General features: G+C 40.0%; 3 protein-coding genes across 3 annotated transcripts; all 3 read right to left on the minus strand.

Annotated features, from left to right (window-relative positions):
• Positions 1-1,187: 1,187 nt before the first annotated feature.
• On the minus strand, positions 1,188-5,488 carry tgfb5 (transforming growth factor, beta 5). The gene is made up of 7 exons (XM_020923508.2): positions 3,548-5,488; positions 3,242-3,405; positions 2,912-3,044; positions 2,725-2,835; positions 2,452-2,632; positions 2,026-2,179; positions 1,188-1,627 (listed from the first exon to the last, which is right to left on the minus strand). Exons 1-7 carry the CDS (start codon positions 3,900-3,902, stop codon positions 1,469-1,471), a joined length of 1,257 nt encoding a protein of 418 aa, XP_020779167.1. The 5' UTR covers positions 3,903-5,488; the 3' UTR covers positions 1,188-1,468.
• A 136-nt stretch (positions 5,489-5,624) lies between these two features.
• Positions 5,625-7,550, minus strand: trmt112 (tRNA methyltransferase activator subunit 11-2). The gene is made up of 4 exons (XM_020923557.2): positions 7,347-7,550; positions 6,974-7,075; positions 6,813-6,905; positions 5,625-5,976 (listed from the first exon to the last, which is right to left on the minus strand). The coding sequence occupies exons 1-4, from the start codon at positions 7,419-7,421 to the stop codon at positions 5,875-5,877; spliced, it is 372 nt and encodes a 123-aa protein (XP_020779216.1). The 5' UTR covers positions 7,422-7,550; the 3' UTR covers positions 5,625-5,874.
• A 1,858-nt stretch (positions 7,551-9,408) lies between these two features.
• Positions 9,409-22,041, minus strand: atg2a (autophagy related 2A). The gene is made up of 42 exons (XM_020923348.2): positions 21,521-22,041; positions 21,093-21,255; positions 20,839-20,988; positions 20,639-20,741; positions 20,120-20,264; positions 19,877-20,047; positions 19,623-19,722; positions 19,284-19,448; positions 19,009-19,151; positions 18,862-18,940; positions 18,515-18,764; positions 18,294-18,435; positions 18,039-18,137; positions 17,652-17,807; positions 17,010-17,280; positions 16,829-16,901; positions 16,206-16,374; positions 15,995-16,137; positions 15,760-15,875; positions 15,523-15,677; positions 15,299-15,431; positions 15,026-15,210; positions 14,858-14,938; positions 14,591-14,697; positions 14,405-14,497; positions 14,264-14,334; positions 14,113-14,189; positions 13,858-14,028; positions 13,651-13,777; positions 13,333-13,559; positions 12,999-13,228; positions 12,789-12,924; positions 12,475-12,702; positions 12,291-12,392; positions 12,125-12,209; positions 11,906-12,047; positions 11,645-11,714; positions 11,494-11,576; positions 11,249-11,370; positions 11,008-11,162; positions 10,734-10,892; positions 9,409-10,649 (listed from the first exon to the last, which is right to left on the minus strand). The coding sequence occupies exons 1-42, from the start codon at positions 21,689-21,691 to the stop codon at positions 10,413-10,415; spliced, it is 5,985 nt and encodes a 1,994-aa protein (XP_020779007.1). The 5' UTR covers positions 21,692-22,041; the 3' UTR covers positions 9,409-10,412.
• Positions 22,042-22,045: the final 4 nt, after the last annotated feature.

Consider the following 22,045-nt stretch of genomic DNA (forward strand, 5'->3'; position numbering starts at 1 on the left):
ATCAGAGAACTGGATTTCAGCATTGACACTGGCAACCCAAATGAGAGTCTTGTGAAGGTCATTCTGCTTTCTGATTGGATAATTGTAATTAAAACCAAAACATCAAATTATAATGCATCATATAAATTTTTTTTCTTTCTGTAAAACAGCATTAAAATTAGTAAAAGCTATATTTGACATGTTTAACTTGTATTTGGAGACACAGATAGGTCATGGCAATATAATTGAAAGTCAAAATCTTACATACTGTCCCTTGTACTCCACGCAGAAACTTGAAGGTTTGCAATAATTAATCTGTGTTTTTTGTTTTGTTTTTACAATAATGCAATTAAATACATATAACCAGACAGTTTTATCAGCTAATAAAATGCACTCACAAGCTGCATATGAGGCAAAAGCACCAAGAAGCACACAATAATAATCATGATAAACTCAAGAAATTATTTTGGTACTATCACCCAGAGACTCACACTGACACACGCCCATTGGCTCTCACTGCCTAAGCGACACACACAAACCACGGGCATACCAGAGAGCCTATATTTAAAATAAACCTCGGAAAGACGTTTTTCCCTTTTCAGCTTTAGGCACTCAATCACAAGTGGTGAATGTGCACGTGGTGCAAGCTGTGTCAGTCAGTGACCCTAATGATAAACATGACACAATGTATGATAATGAAGGGGCAGAACCAATTGTCTAGTCAAGATAATGAAGATAATGAAAGCGCTTTTTGAAACTGAGCAGGGAGTGTGATCACCAAATGTTTGCGCCAGACCCAAAGAGTTACAAATTTGCTAAGGCTGCAAAATACCGCTTTCCAAAGTTGTAGTTGTTCCAAATACAGCCCTATCATCCATCCCACATCTCATTTTCAAAGCCTGTCTTTTCTCCCTCTCTCCTCCCACCGCAAATCCCAGAACCTCAAGCGACAGAGACACAGCGGACATGAGGGGAGTGTTTAAATCGAGCGTTCCGTGAGTGGTCGGCTCGGTGTCTGGAAATCTTTCACATCCTGTTTACGGCGGGCAGACTTCAGCCCGGGACCGCAGAGAACTGGCAGGCCTCCGACTGGACACAACTCTCTCCTTCTATCTGCCTACGGATCTGACTGCAGCGTCTGCAGACCTCTGCACACTGCCTCCTTGATATCAACACCTTCAAGCTAAAGCAAACAGACACACGTCTAGTTCTTTAGCCAAAAATGTTTTATAGAAGACTTCTTTTTATGCAGCATTCAAATAAGATGAAGATCGAATCACATGTCATGTCTTAATATCAAAGTAAAAGGTTTAATAGAATAATGTTCTTATTTACAGTGTCCAATATCAAAAGGTGGTTGCTGAGTGGAACAAAAATGGTGACAAAGAGAGACAAAATTATCCTTGTTTAAGATGTGCTGCTGTTCTTCTCACAAGCCTTTGTAGTCTGGTAACCACCTATCCACAGCTCACTGTCTCTGTTAATCTGGTCAGCGGCACTTGCAGGATTTGACAACCATATTGGAGAGCTGTTCGACACGTGGTGTGCGGCCAATGAAGTACATGATTGTGAGGGGCTCCAGGTCTTGAGGAACGCAGCAGGGTGTTGCTGAAGCCTCTGGGTTCAGCTTATTGTACAGGGGCAGGATCTGTTAGAGAGAGGTAGAAAAGTGTTGGTGTTCCCTTTTCACTTCATTCAACTAATGTAGCAGCACGGTAAATGAGGTTCATCATTTTTTCCCCCTTATGCACAGTTACATTGAAATACATTTGCGTGAAACTATAGCCACACTGTGAATGGTGCGGTTGTTGTATAAGCATATATGTTGAGTTGTAAAGCAGCCCTCTGCGAGGTGTAGCCCATTTATAACACTGAGGTTAACCATTCATAGCCAACCATGGTGTTCAGCTGCCACAAACAATTCACATTAGGCTCAATTAAAGGTCATGCCATGCTAATTTAAACTTTTCAGTTTGTTAACATGACTCCCACAGCTATGACCTGTGTCTCGTTTTTGAACCAAATGCAGGATTAATACCAACTCACCATGTTATAGTGGTTGTTGGCGCTCCACAGATAGGGACAGTTGCCAGCACAGAAGTTTGCTTTATAGCCTTTGGGCTCATGGATCCACTTCCAGTTTAGATCACGTCTGAAATCAATGTAGAGTGAGCGTAGGCAGCAGTTGTGATCTGATCCACTGAAAAAGAAAAGTATCATAAACAATAGGCCCAATGATGTGTCATGGGAAAGTGGCAGAAGATCTTCTTTGAAGAAGCAGCTTTCCACTGTAGTGAAGCAGTCTAAATAAAGCACTGTAATGCAGTCTAAACACCCTCAAATATGTTTTTGCACACAGTTGTCCACAAAGTGAACTTTGGTTAAGGAAATAATGAAGCATACTGTTTAACATATGGTTAACATATTGTTAAAGTGTAAAATCATGGGTGTGACTGTTCCCTCTGGTTTTACCGGGAGCAAGTGATTCCGTCTGTAGCGGCGGCTCTCTTTTTGCGGTTCTTCTTGGCTGGGTTGTCCATTCTGTCACTGGGCAGCAATGTGAGAATGAGGTGAGGTGTTTTGGTGCTGAAGTCCGCTTGACCTTTGACCTGACCTGGCTTTCTGATCTGACGCAGCTGTTCATCATCCACACCTATGGACAGAATAGATCAGACTAAGACAAAGAAGATGCTTCTGTTCAGTTCACATTCATACTCTACTTAGCTACTTAACAGACGCACAAACCTGCAAAGAGGGCCTCCAGTTCTTCACTCTTATTGGGAACAATGTTGTTGGTAGATGGGACAAATGTGCAGCAGGGGCAGTGGATGCTCAGTTTTAAACCCAAGTTATTTTCTGATTAATACAAAAAAAAGTTCCAAAATTACTATGGTGAACTGCTAGTATGAGTAAAGCATTGTCTGAGGCTTACCTGAGTCCGACACCCAGTCTTTAACTGTCTCTGTGACGTCCACAGAAATCCAGGCCCCCTTTGCCCTGGTCTGAATGGTGCGGGAGTCAATGTAACGCTGTGTGGAAGTGCTATCCTCATCTGGTCTAAGTAACTATTGACAAAAATAAATCAGTCCATAAAGAATCATCGAAGTACATGAAAAATGTTAGTCACACATAGATTCCTACGACTAAACGATTTTGTGCAGTCGGTGTAATTGCCAGGCATGGATTTATACATCTGCGGTGAGGTTTGCACAAAGGAATCTACTGTTTCGTGTTTTGACTGGTTTTGAAATATAATCTGTACCTGGAAGATCTCCACTCTCTGCTCTGCTGCTCGGGCCTTTGGGTTAGGAGCTCTGAAGATCCTAAACTCAGCTTTAACCAATGTGCTGTTGGTCAGATCCACTGCACTGACATCAAAGTTCACCACTCTGTAGTGTGGGTCTGGATCCACAGGCTGCAGGGCATCTGGAGGAAACACAGCGTTCAGACCATTTATCTCTTGCATTGTCTACTTCATGATTACTCTAAATAACGTCTTAGAACTCAGATTTAGCGTAAAAAAAACCAAACTTTTTCATAAGCTTGATTGAGTCCCTTAACGCCTTACTGTTGTCGGTGCGCACGGGAAGCATGTCAATCCGTTGCACCTCTTTTGCATAATAATCTTCCTCACTGCTCTCACGATCACACGCAGACTCAGCCAGACGCGCGCGCTCTTTGAGCAGCTCCCGCGTGCTGTTGTAGAGCAGCATCACTTCTGTGGGTACTGGGGCCGGTGGCTGATCATCGTCATCGTCAGGTGGGCTGCGGATTCGCAGTTTACTGAGGATTTGTCCGCGCACTGCTTCAATGCGCCGAGACTTCTGCTCATCCAAGTTTATAGACTGGCACGTGTTGAGCCCCTCCACGAGTGCTCCGAACCCCCGGAGCAGCAGGAGCACGGTTAGTTGCGACAGCCACATGGTCCACACGGCTAGGGAACACTCAAGAGACAGATGCTCTTTAAAATATTAGCTTAATACCATAAAAGGACGCCTCTTATCTTTTTAATTTTTTTTTTTTTAAAGCACACAGCTCTAATGTAAGATAGGGCCAAACTGGCCAAACTGGACTTGGCCCCGACCAGATGAACGGCGGCTGTAGCCTACTCTGCTGATGCAGACTTTTGCTTGGAAAAAAAAAAACCTAGTTGGTCTATGGCTCACTCGACTTGAGTCTGTGTTGAGTCAAAGCGTTGTCTTTCTTACCCGCTATCCATTTCCAATCTGTCCAAACCTGCTCTCAAGAAAACAGTCGCTGTAGCTCAGCCCATGTCGCATATAATGTAAATCATCAGTTGCTCACTGCGCCTGTCGCGGCTCCCGTGAAGTTACCTCCGACAGACGCATGAGAAGGATACAAAATGGGGCCATTCCAAAAGTGTAACTCAAAGCTTATGAGGTCCTCCCACTGCCAGTTATTGGGAAAAAGAAAACGGGCTGCATTAAAACTAAAACGTAGAGAACGGTTGGTTTATATTCGAAACACCATGGTGGGCCTATTTATCCCCTCATATAAACATCAAAACATGGAAAATGTCAGCCAAAAGACATGGAGCAGAAAATTCATGAATGAGTTCCCTGTGCCGCAATAAATAAATAAAAAATATAGGCTACAGTAAATTACAGATCCATGTGCCCCTCAAAAATCCATGAAAAGACAGAAGCAGCAGACGCGTTTAAAGTGACTGCAGCTGAAGTCGATGGAGAGGGAGGCTGTGACGGAGAGAGGGAGGTGCATGGGCGGTAAGAAGTGGTGGTGGTTATGCTGTGGACTGCCACAAAATTCAAGAGACTGTGATTATGTAGACATCTTCAACTTCGGGAAACAACGAGTTAAACAGAATTAAATTACCCTGAAGACACATTCAATTTAAAATGAATAATAGACTCATAATTTTAAAGTTATGGACATGACACTATGGCATTGTAATTTCATCAATTCACTACATCCCCAAAACATGTTTTGGTTTGAATATTTATTGTACATTTATCAATCTAGCCCCTTTTCTTTCAGTCACTCACCCTTCGGTCTCTTCTTAATTATAGCTTCCAACAGGACTGTTAATCTGTCAGGGTGGTTTTTATTGCTGCTACGCTGCCATCCCATTATACCGTTATTATAGTTGTGGGTGCTGGCCTATAATTGCTCTAAGTAGAAGGGAAAGGTAGGACAGACTAAAACTTATGATCAGTGCACCTCCTCCACCCTTAAATATCTTTGCCACAGAAGCTCCTAAAAATCATAACACGGCAAGAATCATATGGTCTCCTGTTCAAACTTGCAACATCAAGGAGCCATTTTCCCCTTCATACCAACCACAAGATTAAAGAACCCAACTTTGTTAAAAAAGGGCAGACAATCCGTTGGGCATCAGGAATCTGCCATGAAATGTGGTGTAATGTCTGGCTTTTAAAAAAATGAAAAACTTCCTTAAAAACAACCTCTGGCCTGGCCACTCTTGCTTTTTCCTCAAAATCCAAATATAGAAAAACCCACAGCCACGTCATCTGGCTCAGAGCATTTTCTTAACCCTGACTGGGCCAAGGTGGGGTACAGTCTACCGCAAGATTCAACAAGGGCATTATTTGTGCATGTCTGTAATATGATCATGTCATTATTTTCCACAAAAACCAAAAAGTGGGTTTAGTTGTCACGGAAATGAGGAAAGTTTTATTGTAAAGTTATTAGTCTCAAAAATTAAAAATAAATAAAAATACAGACAAACTGGTGTAATATTTCAAATTACAAATTTGACATTTTAACACAAATGAAACTAACAATATTCAAAGATGTCTTTGTTCTAATCAAAGTCCTGCATCAATCTGAATAAAAACCTTTCAATAACGGGCTGTTTTTGAACACTCATAGAGTTGTAAACCAGTGATCTGGTGTCTACACCTCGTCTTCGTTCAGCAGCATATTCGGAATGCCTCTGGAAATGGGAAACTCCCTCCCTGATTCAGGGCATTTAAGACAGCCCTCCATCACCTCCACCTGTAAACCAATATAACAGAACGGGGACATGTCAAAAACATTATGTCTGACATGTGTCATTATTTATTAGAAAACAAAAAAATAGGAGTAATCTATTTTTGCCTCATCTACACAAATGTTCATGTCTTCAAACTGGGTTTACTGCTCGGGACCAGGGTGAGCAATTGCTTTAGGAAAAAAAGCTGGTAATCTGGGTGAGCACTCACATCATTTAACTTATTTTATATATATTTATATTTTATTTTGTAGTCCATTTGTGTAAAATAATTCTACAATCTGCCATACACTGAGGAATGATATAGGACATCACAATGTAATTAAGCACACATTTTTATTTTATCTGTAAAAAAACCTATAGGTCCTATATTATTAAAAAGAATTACTCTTGTGAGCTTTAAGCCATGTTATGATGCTGTTAACTCATCAAAAACATACCTGGAGTTGTATATTGTTTCATTTCCACATGCTTGAGGAACCCTTTATTTCCACATGCTTGAGTCTGTTTACATCTCCAAAGCTCATAATGCTCCATTTCACCTGGTGATGTCATGTAGTGGTAGTTAACAGTTACAGGAATTCTAGAGCTGAATTTATCCAAATGATACTAGTGACAATGTAAGGAGTTTAAAAACACAGAGGAGCACTTCCTGTATTACAACATGACATCATAAGGTGGAACAAGGCATTTTGTGTTTGAGAGAAGAACTATGCAGGGTTTGTGCATTAAACGTGAGTGAATGAAACCAAACACAACTCCAGGTATGGTTTTGATGGGACAGATAAAAAAATAACATAATATATGCCCTTTAACAATAAGACAATGCTGGCTACAAGACCTCAAGTAGTGCTCTGTGTACTTTCTTCAGGAATTCTTCATTTTTGTCATAATCTGGAAGAAGATCATCAGGCAAGTCTTGTCGGTGTCCCAGCTGCAAAGAGTAAGAGTTAACATTTATTCAAAATTGACTTTATCACAGAGTGAAAATGTTTATTTTACCTCCTGTGCAGCATGGATAAGAGCACTCCACTCCAGTTTGGGAATCATCCTACTAATAAATTCAGGGTTAAACTCCACCTCGTTAAATTTCACCTCGGTCGCCTTAAAATGAATATAGATACATTTGTTAACATAGTAAGAAGTCTTTAATTATATATTGTATAGGCTGCAACTAATCGATAATAAATGGAAAACGTTAAAATGCTATTATAAAATTATTTGATAAAATTCTTATGTTAATTTGACTTTAACACATCACCCGTAATGTAAAATTACGTCTTGCTATAAAATGTCAGATCTCTCGTGTACACTGATGCTATTTAACTTCAACAGTACTGACTAGAAGCCATGAACAGAGCTTCACAATCTTTACCTTTATGAGCAGCGGGTATCCTTTCGTGACTCCTTTTACATGAGAGGTCAGCATGTTATGCGTAAGTAACTTCATTTTTCATTGACGTTACTAACCTCCACGAATAAAACAAAAAAAAATATATAAATATATATATACGAGCTTTGATAAACAAAATCACACCTCAAACGCTTGCATGTGGACCGGAAATGCTTTTGGTTCGTCACATAAAACATCCCCAGAAACATAATTTACTTTCCGGTTCCACCAAACAGACATGAAGCTCCCTGGCCTCACCCGTTAAGGGTGGTCGTCGAGGTCTATGCACCGCGAAGTAATTCACTGCCAAAACGCTAGGGGGCGACGATATCTGTCCATTCATATATACGGTCTGTGTGTACGATTTGCGGACGTATAATTAAATTCTTTTAATTTCTTAAAAATTTAACATGAACTATCTCTAACGCGATAAAAGCACAGAAAAGACTCACTATTAGTACAATATCCCTCTGTCACAGAAAGAACACGCATATTCCACTGAGTCAATTGAGAGATTAATTAATTATGATCTGTAATTAATTAATCAAATTAATCTCATTTTAATCTCACCTAAAAATTGCTGAGAAAAGCCTTCAATTTGAGGTATTTTCATTTAAATTCATTATTACATTATTGTGGCAGCTCAAAAGACTGATATAGATTAAGAAAAGTGACTTTATAAAGTCATTTATTGTTTAACAAATCTCTCCAAATTGGCTGTTGAGCCCAAGTCTCCATGAATAAGAAACTGTTTGCTGTAAAGTAGCAAAGATGAGGAAATCTGAACATAATAACTTTTGTCTACTTAAAGACAATAAAAAGTCCAGTCTTTCCTTAACCATATTAAAAATATTATTGATAGAGAAATATATGAGATCACTGGTTTTAGTCCTTGTTTTAGTCCTGGTTTAGACCTGCTTTAGTCCTAGTTTAGTCCTGGAAAGGGTTAGTCCTGGTGTTAGTTCTGGTTTAGTCCTGGTTTAGTCCTGGTTTAGACCTGGTTTAGACCTGGTTTTAGTTCTGGTTTTAGTTCCTGGTTTAGTCCTGGTTTAGACCTGGTTTAGACCTGGTTTTGGTTCTGGTTTTAGTTCTGGTTTTAGTTCTGGTTTAGTCCTGGTTTAGACCTGGTTTAGACCTGGTTTTAGTTCTGGTTTTAGTTCTGGTTTAGTCCTGGTTTAGTCCTGGTTTAGTCCTGGACTGGATTAGTCCTGGTTTTAGTCTTGGTGTTAGTTCTGGTTTAGAGGCTCACAGGAGGAAGCGCGGTTTACGCAGCGTACGCGAGAAAACACGATCCACACGCGGCTCACGGGAGGACAGCGGTGTCCGAGCAGTGTCTACGGAAGGAAATGTGGTCCGCGCGTTCTCAGGTTAATGACGATGATGAAGGTGTGTTTGTGTGTGTTTGTGTTTGTTTGTGTTTGTGTGTGTTTCTGTTTGTGTGCGTGTCCCCTCATGTGGCAGGACAGTAGTGCAGACATCATGAGCCTATGCAGGTTGTTTTCACCAGTGACATTTAAGTTGTAGACGATTTTATATTTGTTATTTTCTTTTATATTTCACATCGGGAGAATAATTTCCAAGACACGACTGCGTTTTTACCTGTGCACTGCTGACTCTGTTCTACTGGCTCTTCGACCTCGTCCATTGTCCGACTGACGCCGCCAACGTTAACATGACGTTTACATCACTCTTACTGCGCGCGTTTTGTGTGGGTTTCCGGCAATGAGTGGAATTACCGAAATAAAAAAAATGTATAAATGTGTTTTTGTGTGTGTGTGTGTGTGTGTGTGTTGTTGTCCCAACATATAAAACAGGTTTTATAATAAAGCAACTCGCATACAGAAACAGTAAAGTTACAGATTAAAAATGAGATTAACGCGATTAAAAAACATAACGCGCTAAATATGACTGTAATTAATTAATCGCAATTAACGCGATAATTTGACACCCCTAATATATATATATATATATACACACACACACACACACACATATATATGTGTGTGTGTGTGTATATATATATATGTGTAAAAGAACACAACTATTTTCAGTTTTTAGACAGATTTTTATTGAGATTTTTGTATTAAAGATGTACACTTTCTTTTTGTGTTAAGTCATTCAAACAGTTAACATAAACGAAAATACAAATTACACACTTGGTGGAAGTATTAGCATCAGTCATCCTCACAAGCATGCATCATACTCTCACAAAGATAGCATTTTCATATGCTGTCACACACTCTTCACATCTATTCCAAAAACATAAAATCCCACATTTCCCCTCAGTTTTTATATGTCCATTGCTCAAACATAAATATGACAAAAGTTAAAAGATTAAAATGCTGAACAAGGCAACTAAAGACATGGCCAAAGGATTTATGAAGATTGAATGTAGCCAATTCCACTGTCAATTAAAACAGCAAATTATAAAGGTCTGTCAGAAAAAAAATATGATAGATGCAATGGGAAAGGCAGTTGTTTGTTAAGTGAAACAACTGCAAACAGGCAAGGTTATATGGCACGAATAAACAAAAGCATAGAGGATCTTTATTTTTTGTTATCACCATAACAGACTGAATACCCATGACCAGCAATTCACCAAGATCTCAACAAGGTGCTGCTGAGTTTGGTAATACTGTTTAAAAGTTGAGAAGACTGGTAGGCTGCAAACTAAATTTTGCAAGACAACCTAGGGACACTAGTTATTACAAATTTCCTTCTAGTAGTAGTATGTAGATGAGGTCTTGGAAAATAAAATCATCAGACTATCAAGATTTAGCAAGAATTCTGGTGTGAATTAGCAATATGTTTGTAACAGAAAGTAACCTGTAAATATGAGAAAGAAAAAAGGTATTTGATTTTTGTATTATTGAGATGTTAAACAGATGGTGTTAATGACTGCAGTAGTAGTTTGTGGTTACCAGATACTTGTTAGTCCATACACCCATGCACATACATACATGCAAATACATGTTTAAACCCTGCATTTGCTCCCTTCAAGTCAAAAATAATAAGCACATACAAACATTCACACAAAAGTCTCTTCCATCATTCCTGGCTGTCCTCTGTGCGCCATTTTAGGAAATCCTCCTTCCGTGCGTCTGGCTTAATCTGGTTTCTCATGCCACCGAGCAGATTGGAAGTGGCTTCAGATGCCACTATTAAAGGTCTGACAACAGTCGGTGGGATCTGCCGTAAAACCCCACCCACAGCACCAGGGAGACCCTTCTGTTCATGTCCACGAGATGCTACATCGCACAGAGTCTGAGCTGTGTCAATCACCCCCTAAACACAAGTTAAGCGTATATAAATATGTATGAAGTATGAATGTACAAATACATTTAATATTGATCCTGAGTGGCAAAGTACCTCTCTGACTGTGTCATAAGCCTTAGCAACTCCTTCCCTTAGATCAGCGGGTTGGGCAGCCCTTCGTGACCTGCTGGTTGTCACCCGGCCTTCAGTGATGGCACAGCGATTAAGAGGAGGTGTTGGAGAAAGGATGTCATACACTGTCTCTGCTGTGGCCTTGAAAAGTAGTTGAAGAAATACTTAAAAAATACTTGCTTGTAAAAATAATTTCCGAAATACATAAAAAAATTAAATAAAATAAAAAATTACTAAAATAGTTATATTTTGATACCTGGATGGCCTGAACCAGCCTGTTGCTCAGTTCCAGAGCAGCTGACGCAGTAGAGGTGCCAAAAGATGCTGCACCCCTCTGGAGACCCCGAATAATGCGCCCATCTTTTCTATACTGCTCAATGGGCAACCAGAACAAGTCACGCACGCCATGGACTGAAAATAAACAACACTATCATTATTCTATACAAGTTAAAATCTAACCTTTGTTAAAATAAACATATATATTTTAATTGGCTTACATAGCTGTACAACAGAATGCATAGGGCCTACACCTCCCAAAATGCCCGGCAGCTGATTCTTCCGAATGTCAGCCAGCCATTCAGTGACTGCATACTGGATCACTTTGTCAACACCAAGAAGGCTGGAAAAGGAAAAAAAAAAACATATCATTTCTAAAATAGAAGTAGTAAAAAAAAAAAAAAAGCAAATAATATGCATTATCAGTTGTAAAAATAAAGTTCTCTCTCTATATATGGACACATACCCATGCCTGCAACATAGCCTCTTTAGTTTAAGTTCAGAACAATTTAACTGTGCCAGGCCAATCAAAATTCCTGCAAATGTTCCCTAAAAAAGGAAATAGTGTTGTCATTATATCATCTTAACATAAAAAATACAGTCACACAAATGAATACCTGCTCAATGACAACATGTTTGCCATGATAATCCAGCCAGATAGGCACTTCAGAGGTAAAACGGAACTCTCTAAAACAAAAGGACGAGTTTAACTTACATTCTTTGCTTAAATATTGTTGTAACTTGCATCTGTTTACATTAAAGCCTGATGAGTGAACAAAGTACATTTTATATTTACATGTATTTAGATGCTAATTCCTAAATACTATCTATGAATGCACACAAAGATCAGCGTCACATATTCCTTTATGACTTTTTACCGGAAATAGATGGGCTGGTCAGATGAGGAGGTGGAGCCAGCAGAGGATGAACTCCTTTCACTGTAGGTAGTTTCCACAGAGGCTGAAAGATCAGGTCCCAATCCAGTTTCAACCTCCTCCTTTTGTGTGGAGTCAGCTTTTACTGAAAAAAAAATCCAATCTGTCTTAACGCATTTTTTAAAACTAAACAGAGCTACCTGATAAATTAAAAGATCCTACCCTCTGTGGCGGGGTCCATTGGCAGGTATGGGTTAACAGAGGATGCTAAATTACTAAAAAAGTCCTTCAGGAAAAACAGTGCATCCTAGATTAAAAAAAAAAAAAAAGTAGACAATATTACCTTACAATATCTTCATACTATTCTTCTACATGTTTACCGAGTTACCTGGTCAATGTTTAATCTTAATGGCAACAAGCTGACCCTGAGACAGCACTCTGGACTGCCAAGGCCAGACTCTGGACACACCTGCAGGGCCTTCACTGTCAGCTGAAACCAAAGACCAAGTTTACATTTAGTCTTACATCATATATAGTATAAACAAGTGCAGCCACTCTCCAGTCTTTCTCACCATGTTTGAATGGGCTCGTCGAGGCATGCTCTCGCTGGTGTAGAGGTAGAGGAATTTGTTTATTTGTGAGGAAGCCAGGCGGTCCCGCACCTCTAGCTCCTGGACTATGAACACTTGTCTGGACAGTGGCTGCTCTCCGCTTAGGCCTATTATTCCACCTGCAGGCAGGGATCCGTCCCCCTCATGTGATGCTATAGCAACTGGGTAGGTTTCATGTTGAAATGAAACCTATAGTGTTTGTAAATGCAATGAAGGTTATTTTTATAAATCTGTCAGTTAAATCTTGTACATTTTAATCTGTTTTATTAACAAACCTTGGTTAGCTGGATCTCCATTAGCAATGAGTGTTGGCGACCGCTGCCTCCAGCCCAGCGCCAGGAGTTTTGTGGACGAGAAGAGCCCACAGAGCGGGACGGTGATCCTCGAACACCAGCAGGAACTGAACGAGCCCTGCAGAACAGAAGGACATTTTAATATGCAAAACAGAGTATTTGCATTAGTCATTTGGACAAGGACTGTTTTACCTGTTAGCATTTTGATTATGTATAGAAATGGATTTGCCTCCAAAATCTTTTCCTCCATAAAGATGCCAGACCACAGAAATTTCTCGCAGCACCATCCTGTTTTTGGGCACAGGGAAGCGGCTTGGTGCACGGAGCAGGTCTGAGCTACCTCTGGGTCTGGAGAAATGACTCTCTTTCACTCGTATGGGACCCTGGGCTAGAACTGTAACCACTGGCTCCCCATCTCTGGGCTGATTAAAGCATACAAGAGAAAAACGGCAACGTTAACATGTTCTGAAAATTTTAAATACACCAGAGACTAAAGATGAACAGTAAGGACACTTATCAGACTTACAGGAATACCAATGCCTGGAGCCTCTAAAATGCAGAAGTCATCATTGTCAGTGGAGCCATCTGATGCTTCATCTGACATTGCCATGTCTGGTTGAGCTTCTGTTGCTGTAGTAACCAGTCCATCCAGCTCTGACTCATTGTCATGGAGACCAGTGGGGCTGTGCTTCGAGGCTTCACCAGGAAACAGGTACACAGACACGGGAGAGCCTCGTGGCACGGAGCAGGCCCCTGCACAAATGGAGTCAATATAATATTTAATATTTAATCATCTCTACACAATATATTTAAGCAATAACAGAAATAATAATAACACAGATACCCGTCTCCAAACTTTCTTCAGTGTGGCTCTTCTCTGTATCAATTAAGGCATCTGTTAGATCACATTGGTTAATCTCAGCTGTTTCAGCTGGAGGGCAGGCCACCACAGACACAGGAGTTTCTGCTAGCTAACCAAAAAGTACACATACAAGATAAGAAAATGTACCACTGCTTTATATATATTTTTTAATTTCATAAAAACTTTTACTGGTAATTTCTGGCCAGCAATTTCTGTAGGGGAAGCATGACGTGGAGGAGGATGTAGGTCGCCCTGTGAGACCAGGTACTGCAGCAAATTGACCAGAGCAGCACAGGAATCAGCACAGGTGTGAATGTGAACCACATTATTTGAGCAACGCAGCTCAAAAAGTGGTTGAGACTGAGGTTAAAAGACAAAATGAAGAAAAAGGATGAAATCTCAGAAGTGTTGAGTTAAATAGCAATGCAAATAACAGTTACTCACAAGTTTGCCCGTACAATTTCCTTTCCATGTGGTAATGGCAAGTTCCAACAAGTCAATGTCCAGAATACACACATAGTCTGCAAGACACACAGTATTTTTGTCTTTAGTCAAGCAAAAGAAAACAAATTATCGCTGGATTTCATGTTGTTACCTTTTCTCAAGTCCACTGTGTCAGTCTCACATTTATCAGAGAGGTAGAGGGCAGAATCATCTAGAATAAATCTGAAGCCATTTTGTAGTTATTTAAGTTATATTTCTTGATAAATTAGGAAATACATGTAAAGAACTGTACCTGAGGTGAAATGTTGCAGTGTCAACGATGATATTACTGGACAATGAGAAAGACTCTGCTGTGAGCAACACTCGCAATGGTAAATAGAGTGGTCTGTTAAGACAAAAAAGATTATAGTCTTGATATTTTTGTAGAGGAGAAAATGCTTGATATATGCACATAAATATGAAGATTTAACAAGTTTACCGGTAGTCAACAGCACAGGAAGCAAGGTGTGTATGGAGAACAGTGATGACAGCAGGAGCAGTGTATCCCAGAATGGGATCATCAATAACATCAAGAAATTCAACAAGCTGAAACATAGAAATTAACATGTTATTACACCATTTTAGAACAGTATTAGATGAAACACAATCCTCAACAAAAAATAACAAAAAACTGCCCTCTTCCTTTGTTAAATGTTGTGTCAAATGTCAATTTAATATTCTTGTTTCTTCACTTTCTTATATTTACCTGTTCATGCCAACTTTGATCCGTTTGTGTCATGTAATGTCTCATGGTGGCTCCTTGCAATCGTAAAGCGACTAGGAATTCCTAGAAAGCAACAATGAAGAGTTCTACATACATACATACAATAAAGTTAAGTCATTTTTTTTAATCAACTGTGAGATGGTGACCAACTTTAACATTTTTTTGGAGGTCAAGTGTGATTTTGATAGCTGTGGACAACATCATGGTGTCAGCCTCTCTGCCACTGACACTGCTCACACCAGCTTCTGTGGGATAGATAGTAGGGTCTAGGTGCTTTGGTGGGGTAAAACTAGGGATCTCCAAGTGTGCCGGCATTAAGAGATCTTTCACTACAGCTTAAAAAGAAGAGAAAATAATTATTCCAGATATTCAAAGGTAAAACAAATCATTCAGTCATTCAGCCAGTCAAAATAATGTAGATACCTCGATGGTAGAGCTCAACTTTTCTGCTTTCTACACATAGGTAGTTTAGGTTAGGGTCATTCTGATACTGTGCCACACTGAAGATTTTTCCTCCTTCAAGATCCAATACAAATTCTCCTTGACCTTGTTCTTCCTATTTGCATTTGTATTAGAGGAACATTTCACCCATAATTTATTGATATGTGCATACATATGTTTATAGTACAGCAATAGTACTAAAATACCTTCTCATCTGTTCGCGCCTGAAGACGACCTTTGTCCATGATCACAGTGAGGGAGAGAAGGCTGAGGTTGTGGCAGGGACGAGCAGCTGTCTGAGTTTTTCCAGACAAATCATTGGCCAAGTGGTAAGAGGGCTCATCTTCCTCTGAGTCAGAGTCTTTACAAACAAAAATTCACTGTACCACCCAGAAAGCTGTGCATGTACAACTTGTGATCTATTTTATTGTTGTCAAACTCACCCAGTCTGAAGGCTGATTTGCAGAGATGAAACTCATCATACCTATGGCTTTGGTCAGGGCTATGGTTTGAAGGAGGAGGTGGTGGTGGTTCCCACATCAGGAGATCGTTATTGATCCTTATAAAAACAAGACCTCCACTTAAATTTTCCAAATTTTGTTAACATGATCGAAATAGTATTTTATATCAAGGAGATAGACTAGATGACATAAGAAGCTCCAATGTTTTGCCACAAACCTGTTGTAGATACTCTGGAAGGCCTGTTTACTAGGCAGCAGAATGTAAACCAAAGGCAGGCTGATATCCACAGCACACTGACAATGAGCAACAGACTGGGCTTGAAACTGTTTCATCTCTTCTGCATCTGCAGGAATCACCATCTATAGCAGACAAATGAATGAATAAAATACAACTCAATTCAGCAAGAAAACTGTCATTTTGCTTGCACCTCTTCCGTTTCAAACATTGTCCGGTTAGAAGAGAAGGGTGAGCTTGTTTTATCTTGAAGTTCACAGTGGCTTTCAAAAAAGGCAGCTCCTTGGTCTCTGATGAGGCCCACTCCACCCATTCCTGCAGCTGGGACATGGGCCTCCCCACCACGGACACGCACTGAGATCCTGGTCATAACCAGAGTGTTACATGTTAGCAGAGAGCAGGGCACCTTTAAAATGTGTTTATTGTGGGTTCTATCCACTGTAGCCCCAGGTAGTGTTCAGTTTAAATGTAGATGAAAGTTGGATTATTTCACCAAGATTGATCTTAGTAAGAAAAACTAAAATTTTTGTTTCTGCTCATTATCATCAAGATTAACTATATGAAGTGATGCTTTTCTCAGCTCTGCTCAGTTTTACGGTTACTAACACTTTTTACAGAGCAACTATTTTGTCAGTAAAACAGTTTACAGTCTAAGAGTAAATTTTATCAAACAAATCTCAAACATGAGGTTTGACCCAAGTATGTTTACTCTAGCAATTTCAAAATATTTGAGCATGCGCAGTTTGAAAATGGGGCCAAATCAGACAAGGCTCCACATTAGAAAATTACTTACTAAATAATGTAACAGCCTCCTACCTGGGGATAGAGTCTTTACTCTTCTGTACTCTGACACATGGGAAAGAGCCTCCTTCCCAGCCCTCATAAGACCCTGGTGCAGAAAATATATTTAAAATTAAAAATATGTTTACAAAGGCATTGGATTACACAAATGATTAAAGTATACATTGACTGTTTTACAATATGAACATTACGTTACCATGAAGGTTGGTAAAGGAAGCCTCAAGCAACTGAGTGAGGCTGGGTGCCCAAGGCTGTCCCGGCATGGTCTGCTCCTGGAGGTCTGGAGCTTCTTGGTGTTTGACCTCTAGTTCATCCAATTCCAGGACCAAGGTCTCTTGACGAACAGCTCTTTGGGTTGGGAGTCTGCGCTTTGATGGAGGCCGCAAGTCTGGTATGGGAAAGCGCAATCTGAGGACAGCGTGAGGAGAGAGAAGAGAGAAGGAAGAATACAGCTCACTGCCCTGGGTCTAAAAGAGGATAAGAAAACAGAAGGAGAGTTTAGTATAATACAAATGTTAAACAAAATTACATAAAAACTATATACACAGTAAAGAGTATATAGAACATTTCTTTGTTTTTAACTCATCTAGCTAACGTGATCAAGACTAGCAAAAAAATATTTTACATAGACATAACAGACTTATGGTTAAATTTTTTAGAATCAAGGCTAAAATGGCAAAATGGCATCATTTATAAAGTGCTTTTCTACCTCCATCTGGCACATCCAAGGAACCACTCACCCCCATTTCCACATATTCATTCCCCTGTGTACTCAGAGGAAAGTGTAGTGGACAGTATGCACCTATGGGAATTGAGTAGTATTTAAATCCAAATTTACCTGTGTATGCCCGGGGCTTGGACTCTGTGACGGGCAGTGACTGAAGGCTCTGCTCAGGTTACTCAAACGACTGAGGATGTCCAGGTCCAACTCTGCGGTCAGCTCGGCTAATTCTATTCGCACCACACTTTCTTTTCTGAAGATCCGCTGTTTACCCTAGTAAGACACATGGTAATGGTTTTAGCATGAAGTGCAGAATATATTAACAATTAAAAAAATGTAGTTACAGAAATAAAATAGGTGATTGTATTCCGGAAATCTTTTAGAAATGAGATATGCAGAAATTAGTAATTCTGTCTATAGTTGTATTTTTCAGTTAGCTTTTGTGTGTTTTATCATAGTAACATTACGCGAGACTTGTTGCTCTTTGATACACACAGGACATACCTTTCTCTGCTGTTTTTCACTGAGGCTGTAGTGCAGCTGAGCACATGGTCTGGCTGTACATCCCACTGTGAACAAACCTGCTTTCTGAAACTGAATCAGCTAAAAGACATGGCAGGACAGGAAAAATGCCATTAATGTTTTAAAATTCGCAGTTCTTTAGTTGCTTAACACAAATTGCATACATTATTAAAAATCTCAAATCTAGAGCTGATGACTAATTGAATAATTTGCTGTAATGAGTCAGACATTTTCTACCTCACTGTATTGTGGCTTGCCTTCCTCCCAAAGGCACTCCAGCAGCTCCAGTCTGCTGAAGGAGAGGTCAGAGGTCACTGCACGACTGCTGCGTCTTCCACTCCGCATTTCACAAGAAACCTGCACTGCTGCTCCAGTTAACCTTAAATAGCAAGACAGAATATTTTCAGCTTACAATCAGGTGCACACTGTGAAAATGAACCCACTAAAAGCAGCTGTACCTGAGGTGGGAATGTGGACAAGCTTTAGCAAAGCTACTTCTTAAATGGTGGAAGTCTCTTTCACTAAACATGCTGTCCTTAAAGGACACCAGCTCCTTAAAGAAGACCTGAGACACCTGGGCTAAAGGTCTGGCCATTTGGCTGCTGGTGGATGGATCCTCTTGAAGAAGAGTGAGTGTAAGCCCACCAAGTGTGAGACGTAGCAGGGCATCAGGCTTCATCTGTTCTGCTTGGCTGCTACGTGATCGTCCTGCAAAACAGTCACAAGTCAAACATAAACTGTACTGCAGAAATTAAACTACTAAATATGCCCCAATATTCTTCATATGCACTGAAATGTATATTACCTCTGAGCCTTGTGTTGGATTGTGGGAGACTTGACAAGCAGCCAGCTACTGGATATCGTCTTGGACAATTCACCATCCCCTGATAAAAAAGTAAACCCCAGATTACCCTCAAAGGAACATTTTAAGAAAAAAACAATAGAACAATACCTGTACAGTTAATACTGTGGGTTGGGCAAGACTAGAAAGACTATGAGAAGAAGACTCCATATCACTGTCTGACATCTCACTTCCAGAACGAACAGATGTAACACTACTAGTCATCCCTGCAGGACCCATTGAGTAAAACATTTCTGCAAAGCAAATAAAAACATTAACTATATAATTACAACAGAAATGTATATATATATGTGTGTGTGTGTGTGTGTGTGTGTGTGTGTACATACACATATTTTATTATTTATTATTATTTGAACACATTCTACCTCCATTTTCCAGCCCAGTCACATAAGGTTCCAGCTCGGCTTCATCTTCCCACTCTGCATCTCTTGGGCTAGAACCAAGTTGTTTACTGAGATCTTCCTCAATCATACGGAAATCATCTGAGTCTAGAGGACGACAGTGCACTCCACCAACCTTACTATCAACCTCTGTAAAATAGTTACATAAATGACTCATTAGTTTTACTGTTTTATTAAAAAGGTATTTCAAATGTTTTTAGATTTGTTAAATACACAATGTCCAAAATGTATTTAAAAAGACAAGGAAAAACATTAAGTTCATGGAACACACAACTACAGTTGCATTTGGCATTTACACAATACCTGTGTTTATGCAGAGGGCTGCTAACAGGTCGGTGAGATGGGTTATTTGATCTGGAGACAGCAGCATGTGAACACAGCCCACCTTCCCATCTAACTCAAACTAATGACAGGATAGAAAAAATTTACTTTTGTAAATTGTCTTGACAGTCTATTTTGAAAATGCTTTAGCCTAATGTCTATAGTAACAAAAACACAAGTTATGTATTGTATGTATGTATGAACACAGACAAAGGAAGGAAAGAAATTTATCAAACCTTTGGTCCAGGAAGCATGTCATTCTGTTTGATCTTGACAATAGTTTCAATAAAGCCAGAGCAGCTTCCAATGAGAAGAGGCTGAGAGACAGGGGACGACTTCCCCTCATTGCCACCTTCATCACCCTCTTTGTGTCCCTCACTGACTGCATCTTTATGTTCAGGGTGATCCTAACAAGCAGAAATAGACTCTTTGAGTGGACACAAAATTTTGTCAGTTTTGTCCAATCTCAGATACAATACCTGTCCTATACCAGTGCTGTCATAAAAAAGCTGAACAGCACTCAGCTGCAGGATCTTGTGCAGGACAGCAGGGGGCTGGTGTATGTCAACTGGCACAGCTGTCTGACTAGTAGGGTCCCGCACTGCTTCATCAAAGTACTCCAGCCTGCTCCACAAACAAGACCAGGAAGATATAATATACGAAAATATAAGATATAGGATCTGTACCATGTTTGGTGTAACTGATGTCTTTTTTTCTGTCATAAAAATTGTATTCATAGTACTATACTCCTACAACTATACTCCTACAACTTAATGACTGTAATCTCACAGATAATAGTGACAAGCCAAAGGAAAACATTTCGAAAAGATTTTAAGATTGTTTGACACTAACAACCAATTTGCCATTGAAAGCTACTCTGTTGAAACCATGTGAGAAGTGTCAGTTTACAAAATATTGCTTCTACAGGTTAACTTAAAGATTGTGAAAGACATTCCTCCATCAAATAATGTAGATATACAAATATGCACAAATATTACCGTTTGATTTGCACTTCCAAGGCCACACCTGTTTCCAGATCCAGGGGATGATGCTCAATGCGAACAATAGTGTCTATAAAGGTGACTTTAATGCGACGTAAAACTATGTACAAACAGAAGTAATTAAATTATTAGTAATAAGGTCTGATTAAAGAAAAATTATATAAACAAATAAGATTTCAAATTAAATTAAATCCTACCCGTCTCAATAGTTTGTGCAAACATTTCAAGCCCCTCCAACGGGGCTGGTGGGTCTTCTGATGTCTCAGGAGGGTCCTTCAGACACTCCTGGGCCAGCTGCATGCTGGATGTCATGCTTGATGACCAAACTTGTGAGTCCCACCCTCCACCTTCACAATTTGCATAGGATATAATGTATTAAGAGAAATATATTTAAGATTGTTTGTGTATAAGTAAGAACAGAGGGGCAAGTACAGTGATGAGAAGAACTTACTTGTCCTGTACTTGGGTCGACATGTTATCTGTAGACCAGAGACTTCCAAGGTGCAGTGATCGGTGAGCAGAGCTTGCCATGGGATGGTTACAGTTATACTGCTTACAAAGCCATCAACTATCTCCAGAGGGGCCCCCAAAGACTCCAATAGCTCGTTGACCGCCTGTAAGGAAGAAAAATGTGTAAGAGTAAAATTAGTGGATGGATCACACGCAATTATACAATAATGCATTAGTTGCTGATCTCTTAGAAATGAAATGTCATTCCAAGTACTCAGTTTCTTCGGAGAAACGCGAGCTCGCATTAGAGCGTGACGATAGTTTGTTGTTGAACTCAAGACCTCTTGCGAAAGAGTTTGGACTATGGTTTAGACAAAAACACGATAGCTAGCAGTAAAACAAACTTTATTTTTTGTTTAACTAACTCACCCAGACATCGAGGTTTATTTCCTTGATAACACCGCTGCCGTTATATAAATCCAAGCCCAGTTGGTCCAAGCTTAGTCTTTCTTGCAGAAAGTGTCCGAGGTAGTGCTGTAAAAGGTATCGACAGGCCCGCTTCTTGATGGAGCCCGACCAGGGGAAAAGCCAGCGAGACATGGGGCCAGAGATAGCGGGGAGAGGGAACGAAGAGCTGGCGGAGAACGAGTACGACAACAGTCCTCTAACAACTGCATAACAGACCCAACACTGAGCGTACAAAAACAAGGAATGGAAAAGGAATCGAAGCTAGCTACTGGGGGCTAAGGAAAAGATAGTCCACAACTCCTGTTAGCCCCTAAGACTGACACTCAAAATTCTATCAGAGCCGATGCGACCCAGAAGACTTAATGACAAGTCGTTAATTACTCTAAATTCCGACGGTCGTTTCGGTTCATATTTTGGCAGGTTTGTTTCGGTCCTCTAGGTGCGTATCCTCGTCTCAGGGTTGTTTATTGTTATGTGACGGCGTGC

Source organism: Boleophthalmus pectinirostris, unplaced genomic scaffold (assembly GCF_026225935.1).
Source record: "Boleophthalmus pectinirostris isolate CB_2022bp ecotype Guang Dong unplaced genomic scaffold, ASM2622593v1 HiC_scaffold_23, whole genome shotgun sequence".
NCBI lineage: Eukaryota > Metazoa > Chordata > Actinopteri > Gobiiformes > Gobiidae > Boleophthalmus > Boleophthalmus pectinirostris.